This window comes from Bos grunniens, chromosome 16 (assembly GCF_055505025.1).
Source record: "Bos grunniens cultivar Pamir isolate PY7600 chromosome 16, Bosgru_T2T1.0, whole genome shotgun sequence".
Classification (NCBI taxonomy): domain Eukaryota; kingdom Metazoa; phylum Chordata; class Mammalia; order Artiodactyla; family Bovidae; genus Bos; species Bos grunniens.
Window position 1 is genome coordinate 26,183,491 of NC_141180.1, and position 26,224 is coordinate 26,209,714.

A 26,224-nucleotide genomic window follows, 5' to 3' on the forward strand; every position below is an offset into this window, starting at 1 on the left:
TTTCTTTTAGAGCATCTAGGGTAGAGTCTGTTCCCTTGCATTTTCCAGCTTCTAGAGGCTGTCCAAATTCATTGGCTCATGCCCCTTTCTTATCTTCAAAGCCAGCAGGCTAGTCACATCTTCCAATACATCTTCAGTCTCTCTCTGTCTCTCTGACTCTCTAGTATCCCTTTTATAAGATCACTTGGAATTACACTGGGTTTACTGGGATTATCCAGAATAAGCCATCATTTTTAAAAATTTAAACTTAATTAGGGTTACAAAGTCCCTTTTGTCCCACAAGGTAATATATTCAGTTCAGTTCAGGTCAGTTCATTTCAGGTGCTCAGACGTGTCCGACTCTTTGCAACCCTATGAATCGCAGCACGCCAGGCCTCCCTGTCCATCACCAACTCCCAGAGTTCACTCAGACTCACATCCATCGAGTCAGTGATGCCATCCAGCCATCTTATCCTCTGTTGTCCCCTTCTCCTCCTGCCCCCAGCCCCTCCCAGCATCAGAGTCTTTTCTGATGAGTCAACTCTTTGCATGAGGTGACGAAAGTACTGGAGTTTCAGCTTTAGCATTCTTCCTTCCAAAGAAATATATTAACAGGTTCCAAAGATTAGGACATAGACATCTTTGGGGAGCTGTTGTTTTGCTATAATGTCCATATAACTGAGAGTCAGAAAGAATGGAAAGTTTTCAGGAGGTTTACAAAGAGTGATTTTAATAGAAAGACACCAAAAGTGTCTAGAATGTAGAAACAGTCCATGATTTAGTCACAGTTTGCTGACTAAGCTTCCCTGCTGCTGGTGTGAACATACAAAAGGCTGTGTAAATGTCAACCCTCTAGTTCTCCCTAGAACAGGCTGAATTCTTAACTGCTGTTAAAAAAATAAAAACAGAGATGAACATAAAATGATAAAAATAGATTTTATTTAGAAAAATTATTGCAATAGGAGAAAAAGATCTTGGTATAAAACTTAGCTCATTTCAAAACAGAAGAACAAGTGAGAAGGAGAAGAGTAGGGGTCAGTGGATGGACAGTTATAAGAGGAAACATCAAAGATAAGGGGGTGGGTTCTGGCTAACTGATCTAACAGGATTCTTGCTGAAGGCAGAGACAGACATGGAGTCTGAGCAGAGTTTGGTCAAGGAGAGAATCTATAAAGAACGAACTCTTTCTTATTTTTTTCCCTGCCGGGTTACACTATTACTGGCCCCTAACTGAACGTGTCCCAACAGATTCAGTGATTTTCTTTCCAAATCTGTTCCTTTTTTCCCTCCTCACTAGTTCTATTAGTGACAGTAAAGTCCTCATAGAGCCCAGATTTCAACCTCTTCCTTTACTTTATTTCACACATTAGTTATTTGCCAAGTCCTCAGGATTCTATTTCAGTGAGAGCTTTTAAATTTATCCTTTCTTCTCTATCCCCACCACCTTTCTCTTATTTCAGGCCTTCAGATTTTTTTCTTGGATTATGTAATAGTCCTCCTAAATTACCTCTTAGCCAGTCTCCATTACTTCAGTTTCTCCTCCTTCAGTTTGTCTCTCAGTGATAACTATAGCTGTTCTTACAGAACACTCAATTTTTGTAATCTCATTAATCCTTGTAAGCATTCTTTGAACAGAGTTGAGCCAAGAGATGGGCCAGAAGGGCATAAGTTCGAAATCACAGCCTATAAGGGATATTGAATTCACCAGGAACTCCTATTGAAGGGTCCGAACATAGTTCAAAGAGAGGAGAACACTCATATTAACTACAGGGTGTTGTTTGACTGCCTGGAACTTTGAAATTGCTTGAGATAGTAGAAGAAAGGCAGGTGTCTCTACCTGACTCAGTGCTCAGCCTGTCTTTTAGAAAATTTGAATCCATATTTAAAGAATATCAGATAGAAGGGACATCACATTATTGCTTGCCTGGGGACCCTCCTGTCTGGTCCCATTTTACAGATGAGGTAACTGAGTAACTGGCATTCAGGAATTTAAATAATTTGCCCAAGACCACATAAGCAGGAAATGATAGAATAGTAATTTTTTCACAGGACTCCAAAGTTTCATGTTCTTTTCACTCCATGATATTGCTTCACTTGTGTTGTAACTTAATTTTCTACTCTGTATCTACAAGGTTGCAGTAAAATGAGACCCCTCACACATCTTTACTGGATTTGAACTTTCCTACCTTTCTTTTTGTGTGTGGGTTTCTCTGCCTCGTGGAACAGCCTGGAACCCATCTTCATCTTTGCAAATCCTATCCTCCTTGCAAAGCTAGCAGCAACACCATTGTTTCTAGGAAGCTATCAGAAAGACCCCCACCTGGAAGTGATAGGTTCTTCTAATGAACCATAGCAGTCCATATCTTGTTTATGGTTGTTTCAACTTTGTACATTTTATTAGAGATATTTATGTATAGGTCTTCCTCTCCTTGCAAGCAGGAGAAGATAGGTATGTGAATAATTCATCTTGGTACCTCTCACAGAGTCTTGTCCATAGAAGGCACCCAAAAAAGAAGCACATATAAGATGATTCAATCAGAATGGTTTCTTTCTCTCTAATAATCAGAGATTTGGCAAAATATAACATTAAAGCCAGAGACCTAGAAGATAGATGTAATATTGTTTTTCCCCTTCCTACCCCAGATGCATTTAGTAATTCATAGCTTCCACTGTCTTCAAGACCTGGGTCAAAGCCTGCTGCTGCTGTTGCTGCTAAGTTGCTTCAGTCATGTCTGACTCTGTGCGACCTCATAGATGGCAGCCCACCAGGCTCCCCTGTCCCTGGGATTCTCCAAGCAAGAACACTGGAGTGGGTTGCCATTTCCTTCTCCAATGCATGAAAGTAAAAAGTGAAAGTGAAGTCATTCAGTCATGTCCAACTCTTAGCGACCCCATGGACTGCAGCCTACCAGGCTCCTCTGTCCATGGGATCCCCCAGGCAAGAGTACCAGAGTGGGGTGCCATTGCCTAAGCCTGCTGCTGCTGCTGCTAAGTCGCTTCAGTTGTGTCCGACTCTGTGCGACCCCATAGACAGCAGCCCACCAGGTTCCCTGGTCCCTGGGATTCTCAAGGCAAGAACACTGGAGTGGGCCTAGCCCTTCACATAAGACTTCTCTCCTGAGTCCAGGCTGCTGTGGTTGCTCTTTTTCCCGTGGATACATTGTACCCACACAGATCAGCCCTTGCTAAACAATCATTGATTATTATCTTCAAACATTAAACTGTTACCGAGTGCTTGGCCTATGAAAGGCTGTATGTGCTGTAGCAGAGGCCAGAGAAAGCTTTGCAAGGAGGTGAGATTCAAGCGAGGTCTTGAAAGCTGTATTTTCGTTAAAGAGGTAGAATGGAAGGGGAAATAAAATTATGCATACTATTGAAATTCAGTTCCTGTTCTTTCTGTTAGTGGCTGTGATCTTGAGAAAAATCATTTAATGTCTTTGGGAATCAGTTTCCTCATCTTTATGGTGGGATAATAAAATCTATTAGGATGGTTATGAGGGTTAATGTGGAAGACCATGTATTGATTAGGTCTCTTTTGGTTGCAAGTGATATTAATACAGTTAAGATACAACATGTAACAATATCTTCAGTGGTTAGTATGTGAAGCAGACAAAACTTTCTCCATGTCACCAAAGTCCATCTTGTGGTATTCACCCTCTTACTCAGGTTGGCTAGCGATGCGAGAAGTCTTCTTTCTTCATGGGACCTTTGTTGGGTGTATATAGTTCTAGTAACTACATGTTGCTCAATAATTGACTGGTTTCCCAAGGCAGAGGGGAACTGAAGTGTTCCCACTTCCCCTGTACACATTTGGCTGCTTTAAGTCTGTGTCTGCTTAGTGTTCCTTTTTTACCTGGAATGGTCCATCTTCCCAGCTTTAGCCTGGCCAGCTCTCACTGCCCCAGAAAGAGGCAGCTGTGGTGTCATTCTAGGACATTTCCCTGACCCCTGTTTGACCTCCTCGACTGGCTTTTGTTCCCTTTGTCTGTGCTTCCCTGCTGCACTGGGCATCACTCTTTCATTGCAGTTATCACATTGTACTATAAAGACCTGCCTCCTTTATCAAACTCCTCAACCTTTGAAAACTGGCACATAGCACTCATTTGCTAAATGGCTACTGAATGAATGAGTGGACTTTCTTCATTCTCTCTTAATCTTATCTTTTTTTTTTTTTTTGCCTCTGGCACCACCATTCCTTCTGTCCATTTCTGCATTATTTATGACTTACTAGTTATAAAATCACTTCCTGATCTAACCATCAATTTTGTCCCCAGGTATTGAAACTAGCTTACATCTACTGAGCACTCATTCTTTGCCTGGCACTGTTTTAAACATTTTATGGGTATAAATGCCTTTAAATGTTTGCTTGTTGTCAAATGTTTCCACTAGAAAATGAAAGTCACTCAGTTGTGTCTGACTCTTTGTGACCCCATGGACTGTATAGTCCATTATATTCTCCAGGCCAGAATACTGGAGTGGGTAGCCTTTCCCTTCTCCAGGGGATCTTCCCCACCCAGGGATCAAACCCAGGTCTCCTGCATTGCAGGCGGATTCTTTACCTGCTGAGCCGCAAGGGAAGACCAAGAATGCTGCTACTGCTGCTGCTGCTAAGTTGCTTCAGTCGTGTCCGACTCTGTGCGACCCCACAGACGGCAGCCCACCAGGCTCCCCGTCCCTGGGATTCTCCAGGCAAGAACACTGGAGTGGGTTTCCATTTCCTTCTCCAATGCATGAAAGTGAAAAGTGAAAGTGAAGTCGCTCAGTTGTGTCCGACTCTTCACGACCCCATGGACTGCAGCCTACCAGGCTCCTCTGTCCATGGGATTTTCCAGGCAAGAGTACTGGAGTGGGGTGCCATTGCCTTCTCCGAAGACCAAGAATACTGGAGTGGATAGCCTATCCCTTCTCCAGAGGGTCTTCCTGACCCAGGAATCGAACCAGGGTATCCTGCATTGTAGACAGATTCTTTTCCACTAGAAGTTAGCCTTAACCTTTGATGTTCTGTCCTGTTATAGTCTCACCATAGGGCAACAAATTGTGTAGTAATGCACAGGCTTAGTAAATCTGTTATCATTAGGCACTTAAAGATATGACTAGAAAAAACAGAAATGAAAAGAAGTGTTGAACATGTGGTATCCCTATAGTGCAGTAACACTAGAGTTTTTATGTTTAGGTCCAAATTGCTATATTATGTTTTAGGTAATTTAAGCCAGATGCACAAGTTGGGTTTGGCTATTGTATTTAAATTTCAGTTTCCCAGAGACAGAAAGAAATTATAGAAACATAAATATCAGTGTGAGAAAAATGAGGTGATTGTTATTGTTTTTCTAAAGGAGGTAAATTAGCTGGGGTCTCTATTGTCCCATTGATCTATATGTCTGCTTTTACAACAGTCCCTTACTGTTTTGATTACTACAGCTTTGTAATATAGCTTGAAATCAGGAAGGCTGATGCCTCAGCTTTGTTTTTCATTCTCAAGATTTCTTTCACTGTTTGAGGTTTTACACATTTTCGGATTGCTTTTTCTAATTCTATGAAAAATATCATTGCAATTCTGGAAGAGATTGGATTGAATCTGTAGATCACTTTGGTCAGCATGGAAATTTTGATAGTATTACTTCCTCCAATCCATAAGCATAGAGTACCTTTCATGTAATTGTGTTTTTAGTTTCTTTCACCAATATCTTATAGTTTTCATGAGAGATCTTTAACTTCCTTGATTATTTTTATTATTTTTTATGCAGTTTTAATGGGATTATTTTCTTAATTTCTCTTCCCTTTAGTTTGTTAATAGTGCATAGAAGCACAATTGATTTTTCTATATTAACTTAATCTACATTTTTAATTGCATCCTAAAACTTCACTGAATTTATTATTCTCATTTTTTTTGTTGTTGAAGTATTTAGGATTTGCTCTGTATAATGTCATGTCATCTGCAAATACTGACAGTTTTACTTCATTCTTTCTAATTTGGATATCCTTTTTCTTGTCTGATTGCTCTGGCTAGAACTTCCAGTGCTAGATTAAAAAAAGTGGCAAGAGTAGGTATTGTTATCTTTTTCCTGATCTTAGAGGAAAAGCTTTCAGCTTTCCCCATTGAGTATGTTAGTTATGGCTTGTCCTATATGGCCTTTGTGTTGTATATACTCATTTGTTGAGAGGTGGTTTTTGTTTTTTTTTTTAAATCATGAAAGGATGTGGAATTTTTCAGATGCTCTTTCTGCACTGTTTGAGATGATCTTATGACTTTTATCCTTCATCTTCTTAATGGTTGTATCACATTGATTGATTGTGAATGTTGAACCTTCCTTGCATCTCTGGAATAAATCCCATTTGGTCATGGTGTTTGATCCTTTTAGTGTACTGTTGAATTATATTTACTAATGTTTTGTTGAGAATTTTTGCATCTATGTTAGTTGGGGATATTAGCCTATAATTTTCCTTTCTTGTAGTATCCTTGTCTGGTTTTGGGGTCAAGGTAATACTGGCCTTGTAAAATGAGTCTGCAAGTGTTTCCTCCTTCTCTTTTTTTGGAAAGAGTTTGGGAAGGATTGGTATTTATTCTTATTTAAATGTTTCTTAGAATTCACCATGAAGCCATCTTTTCTTGAACTTTTTTTTTTTTTTGGTAGGAGGTTTTTGATTACTGATTCAAGCTCCTTACCTCCTTAATAGTAATTGATCTGTTCAGATTTTCTATTTCTTCTTGATTAAGTTTTGGTAGGTTGTATATTTTTAGGAATTTATCCATTTTCTCTTATTTGTCTAAGTTGTGGGCAAATAGCTGTTCATAGTCGTCACTTATGCTCATTTGTCCTATGTAATGTCAGTTGTAATGTCTTCTCTTCCATTTATAGTTTTATTTATTCAAGCCCTCTCTTTTTCTTGTTGAGTCTAACTAAAACTGTGTCAATTTTGTTTTTCTTCTCAAAACCTACCTTTGAATTTAATTGATTTTTTTCTATTGTCTTTTTTAGTCTCTTTCATTTATTTCCACTCTTTAATAGTTTATTCTTTATACTAATTTTGGACTCAATTTGTTCTTCTTTATCAAGTTTCTTGAGGTGTATATTTAGTTTTTTTGAGATATTTCTTGTTTCTTAATGTAGGCATTATTATTAAACAATGGTATATTGTGTAATAGCCACATATTTGTGAGTTTCCCAGTTTTCCTCTTGTAATTGATTTTTAATTTCATTGTAGTTAGAAAAGGTACCTGATTTGGTTTCAGTCTTCTTAAATTTATTAAGACTTGTTTTGTGGACTAACATATGATCTTTCCTAGAGAATGATCAATGTACAGTTGAGAAGAATTTGTAATCTGGTGCTGTTGGATGGAATTTTCTGTAAATGCCTGTTAAGTCTACCTTGTCTAATATGGTTTTAAGTCCCATGCTTTCATATTGATTTCAGTCTGCATGATCTACTCATTATTGAAAGTGTATATTGGATTCTCTGAGATCTATTTCTCCCTTTAATTCTGTTAATATTTACTCTAAATATTTAGTTGCTCCTATGTTGGATGCATAAGTATATACAAATGTTACATCCTCTTATTGGATTAATCCCTTTATCATTATATAATGACCTTCTTTGTCTCTTACTAGTCTTTGTCTTAAAGTATGTTTTGTCTGTTATAATATGCTACTCTTGCTTTGCTTTGGTGTCCATTTGCATAGAATATCTTTTCCCAGCCATTCACTCTCATTGTGTTTATGTATATTTAAAGCTAAAGTGGATCTCTTTAGGCAGTATATAGTGGAGTCTCTCTCTCTTTCTTTGTTATGGAAATTAAAATGGAGGAAGTCTTGTTCAGGCTTCAAAAGCAGGCAGGTAGACCTTTGACCCGCTTCTGACCTGCCTGGACAGTGCCGGGATTCTAGCCTGTCTGCAAGCACAGCAAGTTAGGCAGACTTTAGATAAGAAAGGGGGGAGTGGGTCTTGGCATTTTTGAGCCCCTGAGGGTCTGGCCAACCCTCTGGGGTATAAAAAATCCTATGATTTACCAGGTGAAACAAAGAGCTTTGTAAAAGTTAAGAAAAACCTGAGCTGCATTTTTGCAGAAAAACTGATGATAATAACACTTTACAGCCTAGGATTATAAGCAGAGTCCCCAAAACTGCAATTTGAAGTCTCACCTGTGGGTGGACGAACCGTCTGGGACTTTTTCCCAACTGGGACTCCAGTTTGCTGTTAATGAGAGTATTTCCAGCACTCTTCAAGATTAGATGTAGGTTGCCCCAATTTGGTGATGTATGTGCTTTTGCTTCTCTCTTTTCTCATTTTTTAATGACTGTATATTGAAATTAAGTCAAACGATCCTCTACTAAATATTGAAATTGTTTGGTGTGTGTGTGTGTGTGTGTGTGTGTGTGTGTGTGTGAGTGGTTTCTTTTGTTAGTGAATACTTTGGACCTAAAATGAAAGTAAAACTTTTGGGAAAACACTCTCTTTCCCTCATTCCACATAGCTACTCTATGTATTCTGATTGGAGAATTTAATTTATATTTAAAGTGATTAGTGATAGTTAGGGACTTAAATTGCCAGTTTGTAGTGGTTTTCTGGTTACTTTGTAAGTCCTTTTTTCCTTTCTTCTTCTCTTGCTGTCCTCCTTTGTGATTTGATGATTTCTGTAGTAGTATGCCTAGATTCCTTTCTCTTTCTATTTTGTGTATGTACTGCTGCTGCTGCTGCTAAGTTGCTTCAGTCATGTCTGACTCTGTGCGACCTCATAGATGGCAGCCCACAAGGCTCCGCTGTCCCTGGGATTCTCCAAGCAAGAACACTGGAGTGGGTTGCCATTTCCTTCTCCAATGCATGAAAGTGAAAAGTGAAAGTGAAGTCACTCAGTCATGTCCGACCCTCAGTGACCCCATGGACTGCAGCCTTCCAGGCTCCTCCATCCATGGGATTCTGCAGGTAAGAGTACTGGAGTGGGGTGCCATTGCCTTCTCCATTATTTTAGGCTAGTAACAGTTTATTTTTGAACATGTACTAAAACCTCTCCCTTTTTACTGTTCCTCACACATTTTTCTTTGTTTTCAGTGTAACAATTTACTTTTTTAACCTTATGTATCCATTAACAAATTATTATAGTTATAGTTATTTTTACTACTTGTGTCTTTTAACCTTTATACTAGATTTATAAGTGATTTATCCATTACCTTTACAACATTAGAGTATTTTGAATTTCATTATATATTTAACTTTAGAGTTACACTTTCATGTTTTCCTATTACTAATTATCATCCTCTTGCTTCAGCCTGAGGAAGTCCTTTTAACATTTCTTGTAAGACTGGTCCAGTGGTGATGAAACCTTAGATTTTGCTTGTCTGGAAACTATCTCTCATTCATTTCTGAGAGACAGCTTTGCTGGGTAGTATATTCTTGGTCAGCAACCTTTTCTTTCATCACTTTGACTATATTGTGGCACTCCCTTCTGGCCTGCAAAGTTTCTATTGAAAAATATGCTTATAGTCTAATGGGAGTTCCCATGTACTTAACAGGTTCTTTTTCTCTTTCTGCTTTTAAGATTTTCTTATTTTTAACTTGAAAATTATAACATGTCTTAGTGTGGGTGTCTTTGGACCTTTTTTTGTGTTGTCTGGGCTTTCTGGATTTGGATATCTATTTCTTTCCTAGGTTAGGAAAGTTTCAGCCATTATTTCTTTAAATATGTTTTCTTCCTCTTTCCCTTCTTTACTTCGGGGACCTCTGTGATGAATAGTTGATCTTCTTCATGGTATCTCCTAAGTCCCATTAAGCTATCTTTACTCTTTTTCATTCTTATTTTTCTCCCTTGTTTGGATGAATGCCACTGCCTTATTTTTGAATTTGGTGATCCTTTCTTCTGCCTGATGTGGTCTGATGTTGAGTCCCTCTATTGAATATTTCAGTTCAATTATTGTATTTTTCAGCTCTGTGATTTGTTTGGTACCTTTAAATATGTTCTCTTTGTTGAAACCTCATTTGGTTTATGCACTGTTTTCCTCAGTGGTCCTTGTTTTGAATTTTCTATCCAGTAAATCACTTATCTCCATTTTATTAAGATCTATTTCCAAAGTTTTGACTTGTTCTTTTATTTGGCACATAATCTTGTCTTCTTCATTTTCCTTGACTCTCTGTATTGATGTCTGTGCATCAGCTAAAACAACTGCCTTTCCCCAGGTCTTGTGTAGGGAATGAACTTATCATTCCGCTTGATCTGAGCTGTGGGTTGTTTCTCAAACCTTCATGATGTTGTCCAAGCTGTTCTCAGTGACTCGCAGTAGTTGAAGATATGTTGAGCTCCTTTTATATGTGGGTATTTTGTTATTCACCCAGTGTGTAGTAGTCACTCTGCTGATTTCTGGTTTTCTTTCAGAGGGAGTTGCCTCATGTGTATCTGCAGGTTTGGTGTGTCCATGAGAGGAGGTGCGTTCAGGTGCCTTCTATGTGCCATCTTGTACTGGAACCCTTTCAAGAACCTGTCAGTGCAGCTCCTACATGAAAACCTTCTCTGAACCCTCCAGCCCAAAGCAGCAAAGTCTCGGTGCATCTTATAGCTTTAGTTTAATTTCATGTTCTGAGCACACTGCTTTCAGAATGAGGTAGTTAAATATTTCCCCCTCAGCAGAGACACAGCTCAGCAAGGGACCCCAGCATCCATGAAGTCCTTTACATGGCAATATGCCTTACAGGGAGCCCTTGGTGAAAGTTTCTGAATCTAATTTAGGGGAAGGTAAATTATAAGTGAAATCTGGGAACAAGATTTAGAATCACATGGTGTTAACTGGGAGAGGGGGAGAATTGATAAATTATGTCTTTATTTAATTACTTCGGAGATTTCTCTTTGAAAGTTTGTTCCCTACTAAGGCAGACTTTACTCAGGACTTTGTTCAGAATACAAAGTTTTATTCAGAATACAACTTTATTCAGTTGTAATAGATACAGGGACCACTGCAATATGGGCAGGCGGTATCTATAGCCAAGAAGCAGATGGGGGTCAGTGTATGGAAAATTACTAAGAGGAAGATGGTTAAATCGACTAACAGGAGTCTTGCTAAAGACAGCCAGGGTGATCAGACGTTACCTCAGAATGCTGGAGGATGAGGAACCTGATCAGATATTGATGGTGATCAGATGTTGAGGGTGGGGTTTCCGGTTAAACTGATTTTTTTAGCATTCTTGCTAAAACTAGATTTTACAAGGACATTTACAGATGGGCCTAAAAAAAGTTTCAGGAGTCTGACTAAACTTTTAAATGTTTATTAGCATCATTAAAAAATATATATGTATGCTAGTCAGATTGATGTTTTTAGTGTCATGTATTTTTTTGTTTCATTTTTAAATAGAGGGAACGCATATTTAACTTTCTGAAGGAAATTTAGCATCTTAGGGAAATTACCTAGTCTTAATACTAGCCCTGATAGTAGGCTCTTCTGACAGGGAAAAAAGACCTTTACTGCCACCTGATGGCCATATCATCTTACTGCAACATTTCTAAGAGCAGCCCTAGAGGAGTCAAGTGTTTAAACTTTGCCAAATTCAGAGAACCCTGACTGTGTGGTGACAGTAAGAGCCGTGAACAACTGTGTCTTTACCCCCAGTTCCCTCCCTCCCAACACCTCAGGTTGAGAGTTAGCAGCTAACTAGAGGAGGTGAAGAGGCAAAACAGGAGAAATAGTGAAGTCCACGCACGCACTCCTCCTCTGTACAGTGGGTTTCCAAGACTGAAGAGACAAACTGGAGAGGAAGCTTTGCATCGAGTGGGGTGCTATTATTACTTTGGGCTGGTCTTTTAAAGGAAGACAAAGGACCTCTTTGTTTCACGCCTAAGAGTGGTTAGAAAATCCATGTATTGTTCAGCTTTCATCCAAACGACAGGGAAAACACATATTCAGATCAGATCAGATCAGTCGCTCAGTCGTGTCCGACTCTTTGCGACCCCATGAATCGCAGCACACCAGGCCTCCCTGTCCATCACCAACTCCTGGAGTTCACTCAGACTCACGTCCATTGAGTCAGTGATGCCATCCAGCCATCTCATCCTCTGTCATCCCCTTCTCCTCCTGCCCCCAATCCCTCCCAGCATCAGGGTCTTTTCCAATGAGTCAACTCTTTGCGTGAGGTGGCCAAAGTACTGGAGTTTCAGCTTTAGCATCATTCCTTCCAAAGAAATCCCAGGGCTGATCTCCTTCAGAATGGACTGGTTGGATCTCCAGATAGTGGGGCTGAAAGGACCAAGGCAAAAACAAGGGCTTTTTACTTGCATTCTGTTGCATGCAGCTCATTCAGTACACACATGTCACAGGTGTGTCATGAGGGAAGAACCAGTGGGAAAAGAAGCATAGGGATGCTGCCAAAGGACAGGCCAACTGAATTGTGTTTGGATCCAGCTTTTCATCTTAAACATGAACAAACTGAGGTTAAAATCAGAGGAGGATTGAGGCCAGGGTAACATTATCAGTGGAGTTAGAAGCCTATTTAAAAAAAAAAATCTTAAAAAATCCTTCAGTCCGTTATAGCGGAGACATGAGGGGAGTCCACTCCTGGCCACCTGACCCGACTCTGGCCCGTGGCTGCTTTCTCTCGTCCTCTCCCCTTTCCCCGTGGATCTTCTGCAGGCACTGTAGAGAGTCGTGGACTTCCCAGGTGGCGCTAGTGGTAAAGAACTCGCCTGCCAGTGCAGGAGACATAAGAGACATGGGTTTGATCCCTGGGTTGGGAAGATCCCCTGGAAGAGGGCATGGCAACCCACTCCAATATTCTTGCCTGGAGAATCCCATGGACAGAGGAGCCTGGTGGGCTACTGGTCCATAGGATCGCAAACAGTCAGACACAACTGAAGTGACTTAGCACGCATGCATGCAGCAAGATGTGGAAGCTGGTTCAATCAGTGTCTCTTCCCCAGCATTCATCCTTCTCTCTTTTCTATGAACTCCCTGTCTTCTGCCTCTGTAGCTGGAAATAATGCCTATCTTTGAATACTGCCAGTCGGCCCAGGCTCACACCCACTAATCTTCCCCACCTCCTAGGGGGGCATTGATATCTCTCTTCTCATGGGAGGATACTGAGAGCAGGGGCTGACTTGCCCATGGAACACCTGGAAGTGGCAGGGCTGCCTGGGAACTTGGGTCTTTGGTTTATGTTCAGGCCTCTCTCTGTTATATTTGCTGCCCTAGTCTCTCTACCCTCAATTTCTGGCTTCCCACTTTGGACTGATGACTTTCTCAACTCTTTTTTTTGTTTTTTAGTGTGAAAGTTTTCAAGACGCCCACAAGTGGAAAATGCACTCCCCCCAGCCAAATAAAACTTCGCCAGATTCTTAACAGCTGTGTGCATTGAAATGACTAATAAAAGATCCCTCTGCTGCCTGTGGAACTTTCACACAAGGCATCGTTTCTGCTGCTCACCAGGACCAGGCCCTGAGTATTTGCATACTGGACGTCACTCCAAAAGTCCGCGACCAGGGGATTTCCAGGATGTTAATAAGTAAGAACGCTGCTCTGGGCCTTGGAAGGTGCACTGTCTGAGCATCCCTACTGCAGTGAGGAGGTAGATAGCGTTTCAGACCCTACCTGTCTCTTGTTGAGGGCCTTTCTCCTTGGGAGATGTCCAGATTCAGTTGTAGATCCGTCAGTGCCAAAGTATTGCCTGTCAGCTGTGGAATGAGCTGCTGGGAATACCTCGAGGAGTAAGTCAGGGCCCCAGCACGCCTGAAGCTTGATACCTGGTTAAGGCAAATGAGACAAACACTTGGATAATTTCAGCTGGTAGAGTTGGTATAGAGGGGTGTTCTGGAAGCTCAGGAGAGGGGCACCTAAGTTGGAGGTGGTCAGGAAACACTTTCTGGAACTTTTACTAACTGAGCAGAGTCTTTAATATTTTTTAAAGAAGTGTTTTGCTTTTATATCTAGTTACTAAGGTATTACCTTTCATTGAAAATAACCTTACAGAAACAGACTTCTTTAGAAAAAGTTCAGGAAGTGAAGAGGAAGAAAGAAAAGTAGATTAGTAGGATCTCTACTCAACTGGAGCATGTGGCTTTCTTCCTAGGAAGGATTTGTGTATGTGTGAGTGTGTGTGTGTAAAGGGGAGGAGGAGTGCCCAAAAGAGGGAGGTGAAGACTCTAGCTGGAGGGGGAGGTGTCTTGTCCCTGTGGCCCTAAGCTCTATGCCATGATGCCAGCCTGAGTGAGAAATCAGTCGACCCCTTACTGGGGACCCACCCACTATGGGACCCTGGTTTTTTCCAACCTCTTTTTCCAGGTTTTGGTCTTAGCTATTACTGTCTTATAACTTCAGTCTCATCTCTGCCCAGTCCTCCAAGTGGTTTATCAAGGTGTTTTCTTAACAAAATCAATCTCCTTGTTAGAACTATAGGATCAGGTTTAAGGTGTTAACAGTATCTAACCTGCTGCAAAGCCAGTAAGAGCTCACATTTATTGAGGATTTTATTTGTGCCAGCTTTGTGTCACAGCAACCTTATGTAGTTGGTGTTTTATTATTTCCATTTTACAGATGAGGCAGTCAAGTCTGCTATTTGCTCAAGCTCCCTGGCTAATAGTCAGCAGAACCTGGCCTCAAATCTAGGTCTCTGTGACTCCTAAGTCTGTGCACTTGGACACGAGACTCTGCAGCATTATTTTTCAAATGTTTGGCTACAGAAATGTTTTTTTTAATCCTCTGCCCCTCATTGCTCAGCACTATCCTTACCATCTCATGGATCACAATTTGGCAAATGCTGACCCAAGAAACTACCTTGCTCTGTGTGTAAAACAGAGATAATAACACAGCCTCAGTGTTTGCTGTTGTCTGTTTGCAGTCTCAGTGTTATGACGATTACAGAGGTTTTAGAAACTGCGTGCTGAGGATGCTCACCTTCCACCAGGAATGTGTGTGTTTTAAAAATAGCAGTCGTAATGCCCTGGATGAAAGGACACAGTATTTTGATGACAATGAAGGTTGTTGGTTGCTAGGCCTGGAGACCTTCCAGCCCTGGGTGGGGGTGCAGGCTTTTGCACGCTGCCCCCTCCCGCCACAGTCCCTTTGGTGGCCTCTTCTTCCCGCCCTCAGATTCCCTCCCATCCCTTTAGAATGCTTTTGTTTGTTCCACAAATAGTGGTTCAGTTAGCTGCCACCAGGGGCTGGCACCTTGCTCTGCATCACACTACTGCCCCAGGACCCCTCTCCTGCAAATCTGACTGTGTCCTGAGCCCCAGCTGCAGGCTGGGCCCCTGTCACAAACTGGTCAGACCACCCTCAGCCCTGCAGCCGCCACCCGCCCGATGGCCGGCCTCTGTCTGCCCAGAGAACTATGCTGCCACTTCTCCACTACCCACTACGTCCCAGCGACTGCCCACCGTTTTTGGAGATAAGAATGAACCCAAAAGATGCCTGAGTTGGCTTCACCCACTGGATGCAGATTTGGGCAGCACACCAACCCGCAAAGGGTCCACTCCTACAGCTTTGTTTGTTCTCTACCTGCCCCCGTCAGACTGCTGTGGGTACATGTGCCTCACAGCCAAATCATGACAGTGACATCTGTTCTCTCCTATGTACCAGTTTTACACAAGTCACTCTTCTTTCAAACTTTCAGCAGGCCTGCAGATGTGCACATTTGGAAAAAGTCTACTGAGAAGAGAACAAACAAAAACATTCACTCTGCCCAGGTCCTTCATTCTACCTGGAAAAAGCATTTACATTCCTTTCAATAAGTTATTGCTGCTGCTGCTGCTAAGTCACGTCAGTCGTGTTCGACTCTGAGCGACCCCATAGACGGCAGCCCACCAGGCTCCCCCGTCCCTGGGATTCTCCAGGCAAGAACACTGGAGTGTGTTGCCATTTCCTTCTCCAATGCATGAAAGTGAAAAGTGAAAGTGAAAGTGAAGTCGCTCAGTCGTGTCCGACTCTTAGCGACCCCATGGACTACCAGGCTCCTCCATCCATGGGATTCTCCAGGCAAGAGTACTGGAGTGGAGTGCCATTGCCTTCTCCGTCAATAAGTTATTAAGTACTACTAAAAAAGAAAAAAAAATCTTTTTACATATTTCTCTCCTTGCACCTGTGCTGCTAAGTCACTTCAGTCGTGTCTGACTCTGTGCGACCCTATAGACGGCAGCCCACCAGGCTCCCCCGTCCCTGGGATTCTCCAGGCAAGAACACTGGAGTGGGTTGCCATTTCCTTCTCCAATGCATGAAAGTGAAAAGTGAAAGGGAAGTCGCTCAGTAGTGTCCGACTCTTCGAGACCCCATCGACCGCAGCCTACCAGGCTCCTCCGCCCATGGGATTTTCCAAGCAAGAGTACTGGAGTGGGGTGCCATTGCCTTCTCCGCCTTGCACCTGTGAGGGAGCTGTTACTCTCATTTCACACATGGAGAGGATCAGCTGTTCAGCGTCATACAACTAAAAGTAGCAAAACCAGGGCCAGAGCAGTCATCCTGTGTTTGTTCATCTGCCAAATGCTGCCTCTTAGATCTGGGGTTCTCAGGCCCAGCCCAGGGCTGGGGGACCTTCAAGGTTGGGGCCCTTTGTATCTGGAGTGGCCCAAAGCGGCAGTGTAAGGTGGTTTCCTTTGATTTTGACGTGTGCCAGGCACCCCTGTTTTCTCCCCTTTGTTCTCCTCCATCCTTCTGTTTCAAGTTGATCCTATCTGCCACTCTTCATAGGTATCAAGGTGCTTTTGACTTTTCTCTGTAGCTGGTCCCTGGAGTTCTTTGCTGTCACTTAACTGCCTGCGCATTGCTCACCTCTTGACAAACCCCTAGTTGGGCCACTTGCTAAGTTCTGTGGAGATATGTAAAGAGACATGTGAGATGTAGGTCTCACCCCTAGTAAACTGTTGAAGAAAAATTATCCTGAGATTTAAAATGGCAAGGAAGAATTTAAGTTTACTGCAATAGTGAGAGAGATTGAATTCAACTGTTTAATGTAACAGTGGGGACTTATAGCCAAAGGACAGGTGTGGGAATAGATGGAAAATTATTAAGAAACTTGATTAAATGCCAAAGGTAGAAGAACTAGTTTTTGTTGTTCAGTCGCCTGCTGCTGCTGCTGCTAAGTCACTTCAGTCATGTCCGACTCTGTGAGACCCCATAGATGGCAGCCTGCCAGGCCCCCCTGTCCCTGGGTTTCTCTAGGCAAGAACACTGGAGTGGGTTGCCATTTCCTTCTCCAATGCACGAAAGTGAAAAGTGAAAGTGAAGTCGTGTCCGACTCCTAGCGACCCCATGGACTGCAGCCTACCAGACACCTCCATCCATGGGGTTTTCCAGGCAGGAGTACTAGAGTGGGGTGCCATTGCCTTCTCCATGTTCAGTTGTCTAGTGTCCAACTCTCTGAGACACATGGACTGCAGCATGTCAGGCCTCTCTCTCCCTCACCATCTCCTGGAGTTTGCCCAAGTTCATATCCATTATATTGGTGATGCTATCCAACCATCTCATCCTCTGTCACCTTCTTCTTCTGCCTTCAATCTTCATTGGATATAAAAGGTGAGCTGATTCTTGATTGACTGGGTTAGTGTATTCTTTGCTAAAACTGGACTCAGCAGGCTGAAGGAGGCTTGGTACAGTGGCTCTGAAGGAACTTGACTGTTCTGTCAAAGACAGAGTTTTTGTCAGCATTCACAAAGTAGTGTGAGAGTAAGGCCCCGAACATTGGACCCAGAATGATGAGATTCAGGGAAAAACAGTGTGCCAGCCATGGATACAGCTGGAGCTTAGAGAGGCGCCAGTGGGTGAATTTGGGCTATTCCAGTCACTGACTTCAGGGCTGAAGACTGGACAGGCACATTGACATCATCCCGTGTTTGTTCATTTCTTACTACTCTGTGTCAACACATACTCTTCATCTGGCAAGCTTGTGTTTCTAGGATTTGATACTTTCTGCTGCTGCTGCTGCTAAGTCGCTTCAGTCGGGTCTGACTCTGTGAGACCCCATAGACGGCAGCCCACCAGGCTCCCCCATCCCTGGGATTCTCTAGGCAAGAACACTGGAGTGGGTTGCCATTTCCTTCTCCAGTGCATGAAAGTGAAAAGTCAAAGTGAAGTCGCTCAGTCGTGTCTGGCTCTTAGCGACCCCATGGACTGCAGCCTACCAGGCTCCTCCGTCCATGGGATTTTCCAGGCAAGAGTACTGGAGTGGGATGCCATTGCCTTCTCCATGATACTTTCTACCATAAGCCATAAGTGAGCTTCATGGTAGCTCAGTCAGTAAAGAATCTGGCTGCAATGCAGGAGACCCGGGTTTGATTCCTGAGTTGGGAAGATCTCCTGGAGAAGGAAATGGCAACCCATTCCAGTATTCATGCCTGGAGAATACCATGGACAGAAGAGCCTGGCAGGCTATGGTCCATGGGATCTTAAGAGTCACGACTTTGCAACTAAACCACCACCACCACAAGTGAGGCTGGGAGGTGCAAAGGCTTCATTCAGACCTTAGACAAGGGTTTTAACCTCATATTTCTCTTCTTCAGTGTTGGGACAATACCTGTAGTAGATTGAATTGTGTCTCCCAAAATTCATATATTGGAACCCTCAGCACTAATGTAACTTTGTTTGGAAATAGGGCCTCTAAAGACGCTTACTCCTTGGGAGGAAAGTTATGACCAACCTAGATGGCATATTCAAAAGCAGAGACACTACTTTGCCAACAAAGGTTCGTCTAGTCAAGGCTATGGTTTTTCCTGTGGTCATGTATGGATGTGAGAGTTGGACTGTGAAGAAGGCCGAGCGCCGAAGAATTGATGCTTTTGAACTGTGGTGTTGGAGAAGACTCTTGAGAGTCCCTTGGACTGCAAGGAGATCCAACCAGTCCATTCAGAAGGAGATCAGCCCTGGGATTTCTTTGGAAGGAATGATGCTAAAGCTGAAACTCCAGTCCTTTGGCCACCTCATGCGAAGAGTTGACTCATTGGAAAAGACTCTGATGCTGGGAGGGATTGGGGGCAGGAGGAGAAGGGGATGATAGAGGATGAGATGGCTGGATGGCATCACTGACTTGATGGACGTGAGTCTGGGTGAACTCCAGGAGTTGGTGATGGACAGGGAGGCCTGGCGTGCTGTGATTCATGGGGTTGCAAAGAGTCGGACACGACTGAGTGACTGAACTGAACTGCACTGAACTGAAGGAGGTAATAAGGTTAAATGAGGTCATAGGGTTAACCTGTCATAATCCAACAGGACTGAGGTTCTTACAAGAAGAAGAGATACCAGAGACCTCTGTTCTCTGCTTCTCTATCTGTGTGTCTCTGTCTCTGTCTCTCCATGCATGCAACAGAGAAAAAACCTTATGAGGACACAGTGGGAAGGTGGCTGGCTACAAGCCAGGAAGAGAGACTTCACTAGAAGCTGAATTGTCCAGCACTTTGATCTTGGACTTCTTGCCTGTGGAATGGCGAGAAAAGAAATTCCTATCATCTCAACCATCCAGTATCTGGTATATTATGGCAGTACTAGTATAAGGATACAGTACTATCTGTTGGGTCTATTACAAGAACAGAACATAATACAAGAGGAAGCCCTAACAGTCATTTGCATCTATTAGCTCCATCCCTTCCCTCTTGTCATATGATTTGTGGGCTGGTAAAGGGCCTGTTTGCCACCAGACACCTTCCTAGTGGCCTGGATAATTCATACAGTAGAATCACTTCTGTGGATTCAGGCTAATTTTCTCTACGTTGTAAGTAATAGAACCTTCCAAAACTAGTATAAAGTAAAAGGGGAATTTTTTGGAACTGTTATCAATTAGGGTTCCTGGTTTTAAGCAGCACACAGTAATTCTGGTTGATCAAGGCCACAGAAGAACTATTGAAAGGATGCTGAATCAAGTATAAGATTTTCAGAAAGGCTGGAGACCTAGGTGTGAGGCCTCACCAGGCAAAGGTAGAGCGGTGTGAGGACCACAGCCTTACACTACTGGGCACAGGCCACTGCCACTCACTCCTCCAACACCCCGAGCCCTGAGCTGGACTGCACGAGTGCTGCTGGACCGTCTTCTGGAATGGATGTGCCTCTGGGCCCTGCAGTTCAGGAGTGGTGCTCTCCTTTGGCCTGTATCACCCAACTGCATTCTAGCTTCAAGGAAGCCTGGGAATGTGAGCATTTGGCATTTTCATTGTTGACAGTGGCAAGTGGCTCTGCCTCCCACCAAGATTCATAATGTAGGGAACTTCCCCAAACAATAAAAGAAGGTTCAATGTGCCAGATGGCCAAAAAGAATGAGAAGTTCCCCACAGATACAGGAGGATCTTACAGACCCCCAAAATAGGGAGAGTGGCTTCACTCATAGGGCCGAGAACCAGGAATTAGAAAGTCAAGAGCCAGGTTACTCTGGGTGTGTCTCCCTGTTCTATTTCTTTCTTTCTCTCTCTCTTTCTTTGAAGATTGGGTTTTCCTAGTCTACTTGCTCATGGTGAGGGCCACCTTCATCCTGACCATTGGGAATTAGTTGCCTGTCTCCTTCAGAACATCCATTTCCTTATCTTCCAGAAACACCTCCAGATTTTCTTGTCTGTCCATTCTTTGTCTGGGTGGAGTCCATCCCCAGCCTGAGGGCTGAACCATAGGACCCAGGCCCAAGCCCGTCATTGTGCTCCGTGGCCACAGCGATTGATCCAGGGGTGGGTATGTGATCTAAGGCTGGTACTTCTTTAATAATTGAACTATAGGTTACATGCTGTGAGGGTGTCAATCTTCAGTGTACAGCTCAATGAGCTTTATACATTTATACATCCATGGAACCATCACCAAGATGGAGTTGTAGAATGTTTCCCGCAGCCCAGAATGCTCCCTTACAGCCACTCTCTGTCTATAGGCCATCCAGATATTCACTATTCTGACTTACATTACCATAGATAAAAGATTTACCTTTTGTGAACTCTATTTACATGAAATCATAGGGTATATGATCTCTGGTGTCTGGCTTCTTTAATCATGATTACATCTGTGAAATTCATCCTTGTTTTTCCTTTTTTTTTTTTTTACAGAATATTTGTTCATTCTTTTTCACACCTGTGTGGTATTCCATTAGGTGAATCATACCTCAGTTCATTTATCCATTCTACCACTGGTGGACATTTGGGTTGTTTCTGGTTTGGCTCTATAAATGATGTTTTTCTGTACTTTACTGTATATATCTTAGTGGATATAAGCATTCATTTCTTTGAGTATGTATCAAGAGTAGAATTTCTGGGTCGTAGAAAAAATGCATATCTTTAGTAGATATTACCAAATAGTTTTCCAAAGTGATTGTACCAACTTATACATTTACCAGAGCATATGCGATTTGTAGTTGCTCTACATACTTACCTATACTTATTATTTTCAGCCTTATAAATTGTAGCCCTTTTGAATGGGTATCATGTTATCCATTGCAGTTTTAATTTGTATTTTCATGATGACTAATAATGAAAAGCAAGAGAGTTCCAGAAAAATATCTACTTCTGCTTTATTGACTATGCCAAAGCCTTTGACTATATGGATCACAATAAACTGTGGAAAATTCTGAAAGAGATGGGAATACCAGACCACCTGACCTGCCTCTTGAGAAACCTGTATGCAGGTCAGGAAGCAACAGTTAGAACTGAACATGGAACAACAGACTGGTTCCAAATAGGAAAAGGCTGTATATTGTCACCCTGCTTATTTAACTTATATGCAGAGTACATCATGAGAAATGCTGGGCTGGATGAAGCACAAGGTGGAATCAAGATTGCTGGGAGAAATATCAATAACCTCAGATATGCAGATGACACCACCCAGAAAGTGGCAGAAAGTGAAGAAGAACTAAAGAATCTCTTGATGAAAGTGAAAGTGGAGAGTGAAAAAGTTGGCTTAAAGCTCAACATTCAGAAAACTAAGATCATGGCATCTGGTCCCATCACTTCATGGGAAATAGATGGGGAAACAATGGCTGACTTTATTTTTCTGGGCTCCAAAATCACTGCAGATGGTGATTGCAGCCATGAAATTAAAAGAGGCTTACTCCTTGGAAGGAAAGTTATGACCAACCTAGATAGCATATTGAAAAGCAGAGACATTACTTTGCCAACAAAGGTCTGTCTAGTCAAGGCTATGGTTTTTCCAGTGGTCATGTATGGATGTGAGGTTGGACTGTGAAGAAGGCTGAGCGCTGAAGAATTGATGCTTTTGAACTGTGGTGTTGGAGAAGACTCTTGAGAGTCCCTTGGACTGCAAGGAGATCCAACCAGTCCATCCTAAAGGAGATCAGCCCTGGGTGTTCTTTGGAAGGACTGATGCTAAAGCTGAAACTCCAGTCCTTTGGCCACCTCATGCGAAGAGTTGACTCATTGGAAAAGACTCTGATGCTGGGAGGGATTGGGGGCAGGAGGACAAGGGGACGACAGAGGATGAGATGGCTGGATGGCATCACCAACTCGATGGACGAGAGTTTGAGTGAACTCCAGGAGTTGGTGATGGACAGGAAGGCCTGGCGTGCTGCAATTCATGGGGTCACAAAGAGTCGGACACGACTGAGTTACTGAACTGAACTGAATAATGATGAACACTTTCATATACTCATTGGCTTTTGGATATCCTGTTTTGTCAATTGGCTGTTTAAGCTTTTGCCCATATCTAAAAGACAATGAGTTGTTGGTCTTTTATTTATGATTGATTTCCAGCAATTATATATTTTGGATATGAGTCCAGATACAAGTATTTGCTTGATGCATATATTGCAAATACATTCACCTAGCCCATGATTAACGTTTTAACTTCTTAATGATGTCTTTTTAGAAACATAAGTTCAATTCATTGATCTTTTCTATGGTTAATGCTTGCTCACTCTGGAATCATGAATTAGCAACATTTGAGGATTGTTGTTTAGTTGCTAAGTCTGACTCTTTGCAACCCCATGGACTACAGCATGCCAGGCTTCCCTGTCCTTCACTATCTCCCAGAATTTGCTCAAGCTCATGTCCATTGAGTCTGTGATATTGGCCAACCATCTCATCCTCTGTCACCCCCTTGTCCTCTTGCCTTCAGTCTTTCCCATCATCAGGGTGTTTTCCAATGAGTCGACTCTTAGCATCAAGTGGCCTAAGTATAGGAACTTCAGCTTCGGCATCAGTCCTTCTAATGAATATTCAGGGTTGATTTGATCACTGGTTTTGATCTCTTGCAGCCTAAGAGACTCTCAAGAGTCTTCTCCAGCACCACAATTCGAAAGCATCAAATTTTTAGCACTCAGCCTTCTTTATGGTCCAACTTTTGAGGGACGTAGAGATAAATGGTTCCTTCTTTCTGTTGAATTTGAGGTTGTGTGGAGGTGAGGCTGAGTCAGAAATGGAGGCAGAAAGACTTACAGGGCCAGTATTGAGGTGGGAGAGGGTAGGAACTGTCCACTGTGGTTGTGGCTGAAATCAACAAGTGAGCAAGAGAATGTGGCAGGGCAATTGATGTCTAAAAAGATTCATTTAACTCTTCTTTGATACAGTATTTACTGAATGGGTATTCAACAATGGGACACTCATTGGGTGGGGCTTATATTCTGAAGGATTTTTGAAATTCCATAAAAACACTTTCTTACAGATTAGAGAACCCAGGTGAAGAATGATAAATAATTTATCATGATAGCTAGGGCAGAACCACCATTAAACCAGAGCTATAGCTGAAACTGAGGTCTCCTGGATTAAGCCCTCCCCAAACAAATGGACAGAGAAGGCAATGGCAACCCACTCCAGTACTCTTGCCTGGGAAATCCCATGGACTGAGGAGCCTGGTAGGCTGCAGTCCATGGGGTCGCTAAGAGTCAGGCACAACTGAGCAACTTCACTTTCACTTTTCACTTTCATGCATTGGAGAAGGAAATGGCAAGCCACTCCAGTGTTCTTGCCTGGAGAATCCCAGGGACAGGGGAGCCTGGTGGGCTGCCATCTATGGGGTTGCACAGAGTTGGACATGACTGAAGCGACTTAGCAGCAGCAGCAGCGGCAAGCAAATGGAAACTGAGATCCTCTCTGGTCTGCAGTAGCGGAGGCTTTAGGAAGCCCACATGAGTCAAAGGGCCACAGCAGACCAGTGTCAGCAGGGGGAAGTCATAGGGACTTCCCCCAAGTCCTTCCTGTCAAAGAAAGAAGCATTAGAGACCTTCACAAAGGAAAAAAACATCTCAAGGACTATTCCCAACTGGGGAAGTGTCTCTTAGTGGGGTAGTAGCCCCTTGAGTTTTCCTCCAGGACAATGGGCTTCATCCTTCAGCTCTAGGAATCTGGGATTTAAAGCAGGATCACTCGGCTTCAGGCAAGTCCTCAGCCAAGGCTCAGTTCCAAGGAGGACCAGGCGGGAAGCAGGGAGGAAGTAATGGACATTTGGATGCCTTTGAATTTGTGGATGAACTGGAGGCCAGCGATATGGTGAACTGGTGACTCCAGGAGGCCTCTTCTTACCTTCTCTGCTCCTGCGTCCAAGTTTCCCTAAATTAGTGTAAGAACCAACATGTACAAGGCCTCACTTAGAGGTGCTCATAACTGTTAAAGCATCATTAGGGTCTTTATACTGACCACATCCCTTCACAACAAACATCTTTTGAATGTTCCCCCACATTATTAGAGGAAGGCAGTGGTTCCTAAATTCAGTTGGGTGGACTGGTGGCAGGCTGGACTGGTGGCAGGTGTAAGAATCACACTTGTGGGTCTTGGCTTGGGCCTAGGAGTTTATGATTTTAACAAGCCTTCCAGGTGATTATGATAAACAAATGATTCAGAATCTCATTTTGCTATTTTTGGAGTTTGGGATCTGACAGATCTGGGTTTCAATCCTGGCTCTGTTTTACCACTTAAAAATTGAATTTCCTTGCACACAAATAGCCTCTTGGGCTTAGTTTTTCTGTCTAAGTGAGTGATAACAATAACGCCTGCCTCACAGTGGTGTTACAGAGTGAGTGAGATGACGTGAAGTGTCAGCATGTGAAGCTGAAGTACAGGGTTGGCCACTCAGTAAGTCATATTAATATTCACTGTGATTTTTATTTGTCTTCATTATTATTTTGCTTGTATATCTGTTTCACCTTTTCTCTCCATGATTGTGGCTTCTTTTTATGCCCTAACTATCTATTAACATTGCTTAGTTATATAAGAGTGCTCAGACTAAGTTTTACTTAATATGCACAGAACAAAGTACACATTATTATTTTGATTTATAGATGAGGAAAGAGGTACAAAGATGTTAAGTATTTTGTCCTAAATCACATAACCTACAGGTTCCAGAGCTGAAGTCTAATGCAGAACAATGGGATTCCTATAGCCAAGAAGGGCAAAGTTGAGTCATCCCTTTGTATCCACAGGGCATTTCATACTTGGATGCTCACACCACTTGTAGTTGGCTGTCTGAGGCTGTGGATTCTGCATCTGCAGATTTGACCAACCAAGGTTGGAGTATTTTTACAGCAGTGGGAGGAGACACTATCTACTCTCACCCTTCTTGATGGCTTCATTATTATATGTTTTGAGTATTTGCATAATCGTAGAGAAGCTCCATGGATTCCTCAGTGCACTTAAAGTTTTACCAGTTGAACCCTTCCCCACAAAGGGGAAGCAGATTGATGAAATAAATGAGGGCTGGTCTCCCATCACCTGGCTGACCAGAGGAGGCTGCTGATCAGCAGCACTGGCACAACCATGTTAGAAAGCTGAATCGCCTGCAATCCCAGTCCCAAGGTTGAAATCTGACAAGTACTGAGGAGGCAGAACCATCATGCGGAGTAAAAGCCCTGATCCAGGTAGCAGGGTCCACATGCTGGCACAGTTGTGCTATTTTCCTGATTGAGGGAGTTGGAATTTCTAGGGGGAAACGCCTCACCCTCAGTGAGGAGGAAAGGGCTGCTACACTTAGATGGGAGTGTGTGTTGGAAGTTTATCCCTGCTACATCCATCATGCAGGAGGAGTAGATGGGCTCCTGCCTTTATTTTTATTCACATCCTTCGGAGTCCTACCGACATCATTGTTTAGGTGTAAGCACCACGTGGGCTCACTCGGATAGGCTTGTAACTATTAAAGATATGGAGGTCTCCCCATTGACCAAGTCCCTTTACCATAAACATTTTGAATGCTGCCTCGCATTGTTGGAGGAAAGCAGTAACAAGGAGTAGTGAAATTGGATCTTGATTTCCATCTTCCACTTTTGTATGAGAAGATGTCATGAACAGCTAGTTGAGTGTATTTTTTGACTACTAGGGCCCCCAGTAACTTTCTCTCTTGAATTTTTGTTTACTCACCAATTTAGAGCTTCTTAGGTTAGTTTT

General features: G+C 42.7%; 1 protein-coding gene across 7 annotated transcripts in view; it reads left to right on the forward strand.

Moving 5' to 3' along the window:
* AADACL3 (arylacetamide deacetylase like 3) overlaps positions 1-26,224 on the forward strand; it is a 155,403-nt gene that overhangs the window by 61,826 nt on the left and 67,353 nt on the right. For 3 of the 7 annotated variants that reach the window (XM_086343751.1, XM_086343747.1, XM_086343744.1), the window contains one exon: positions 13,215-13,452. The exons of 1 other annotated variant lie outside the window; for it this stretch is intronic. In XM_086343751.1, coding sequence (XP_086199877.1) covers positions 13,443-13,452 — 10 coding nt within the window. In that variant the 5' untranslated portion in view covers positions 13,215-13,442. Of the gene's footprint in view, positions 1-8,090; positions 8,233-8,714; positions 8,899-13,214; positions 13,516-26,224 lie in introns of those variants that run through there. 3 more of the 7 variants (XM_086343745.1, XM_086343746.1, XM_086343743.1) reach the window with 3 other exon arrangements.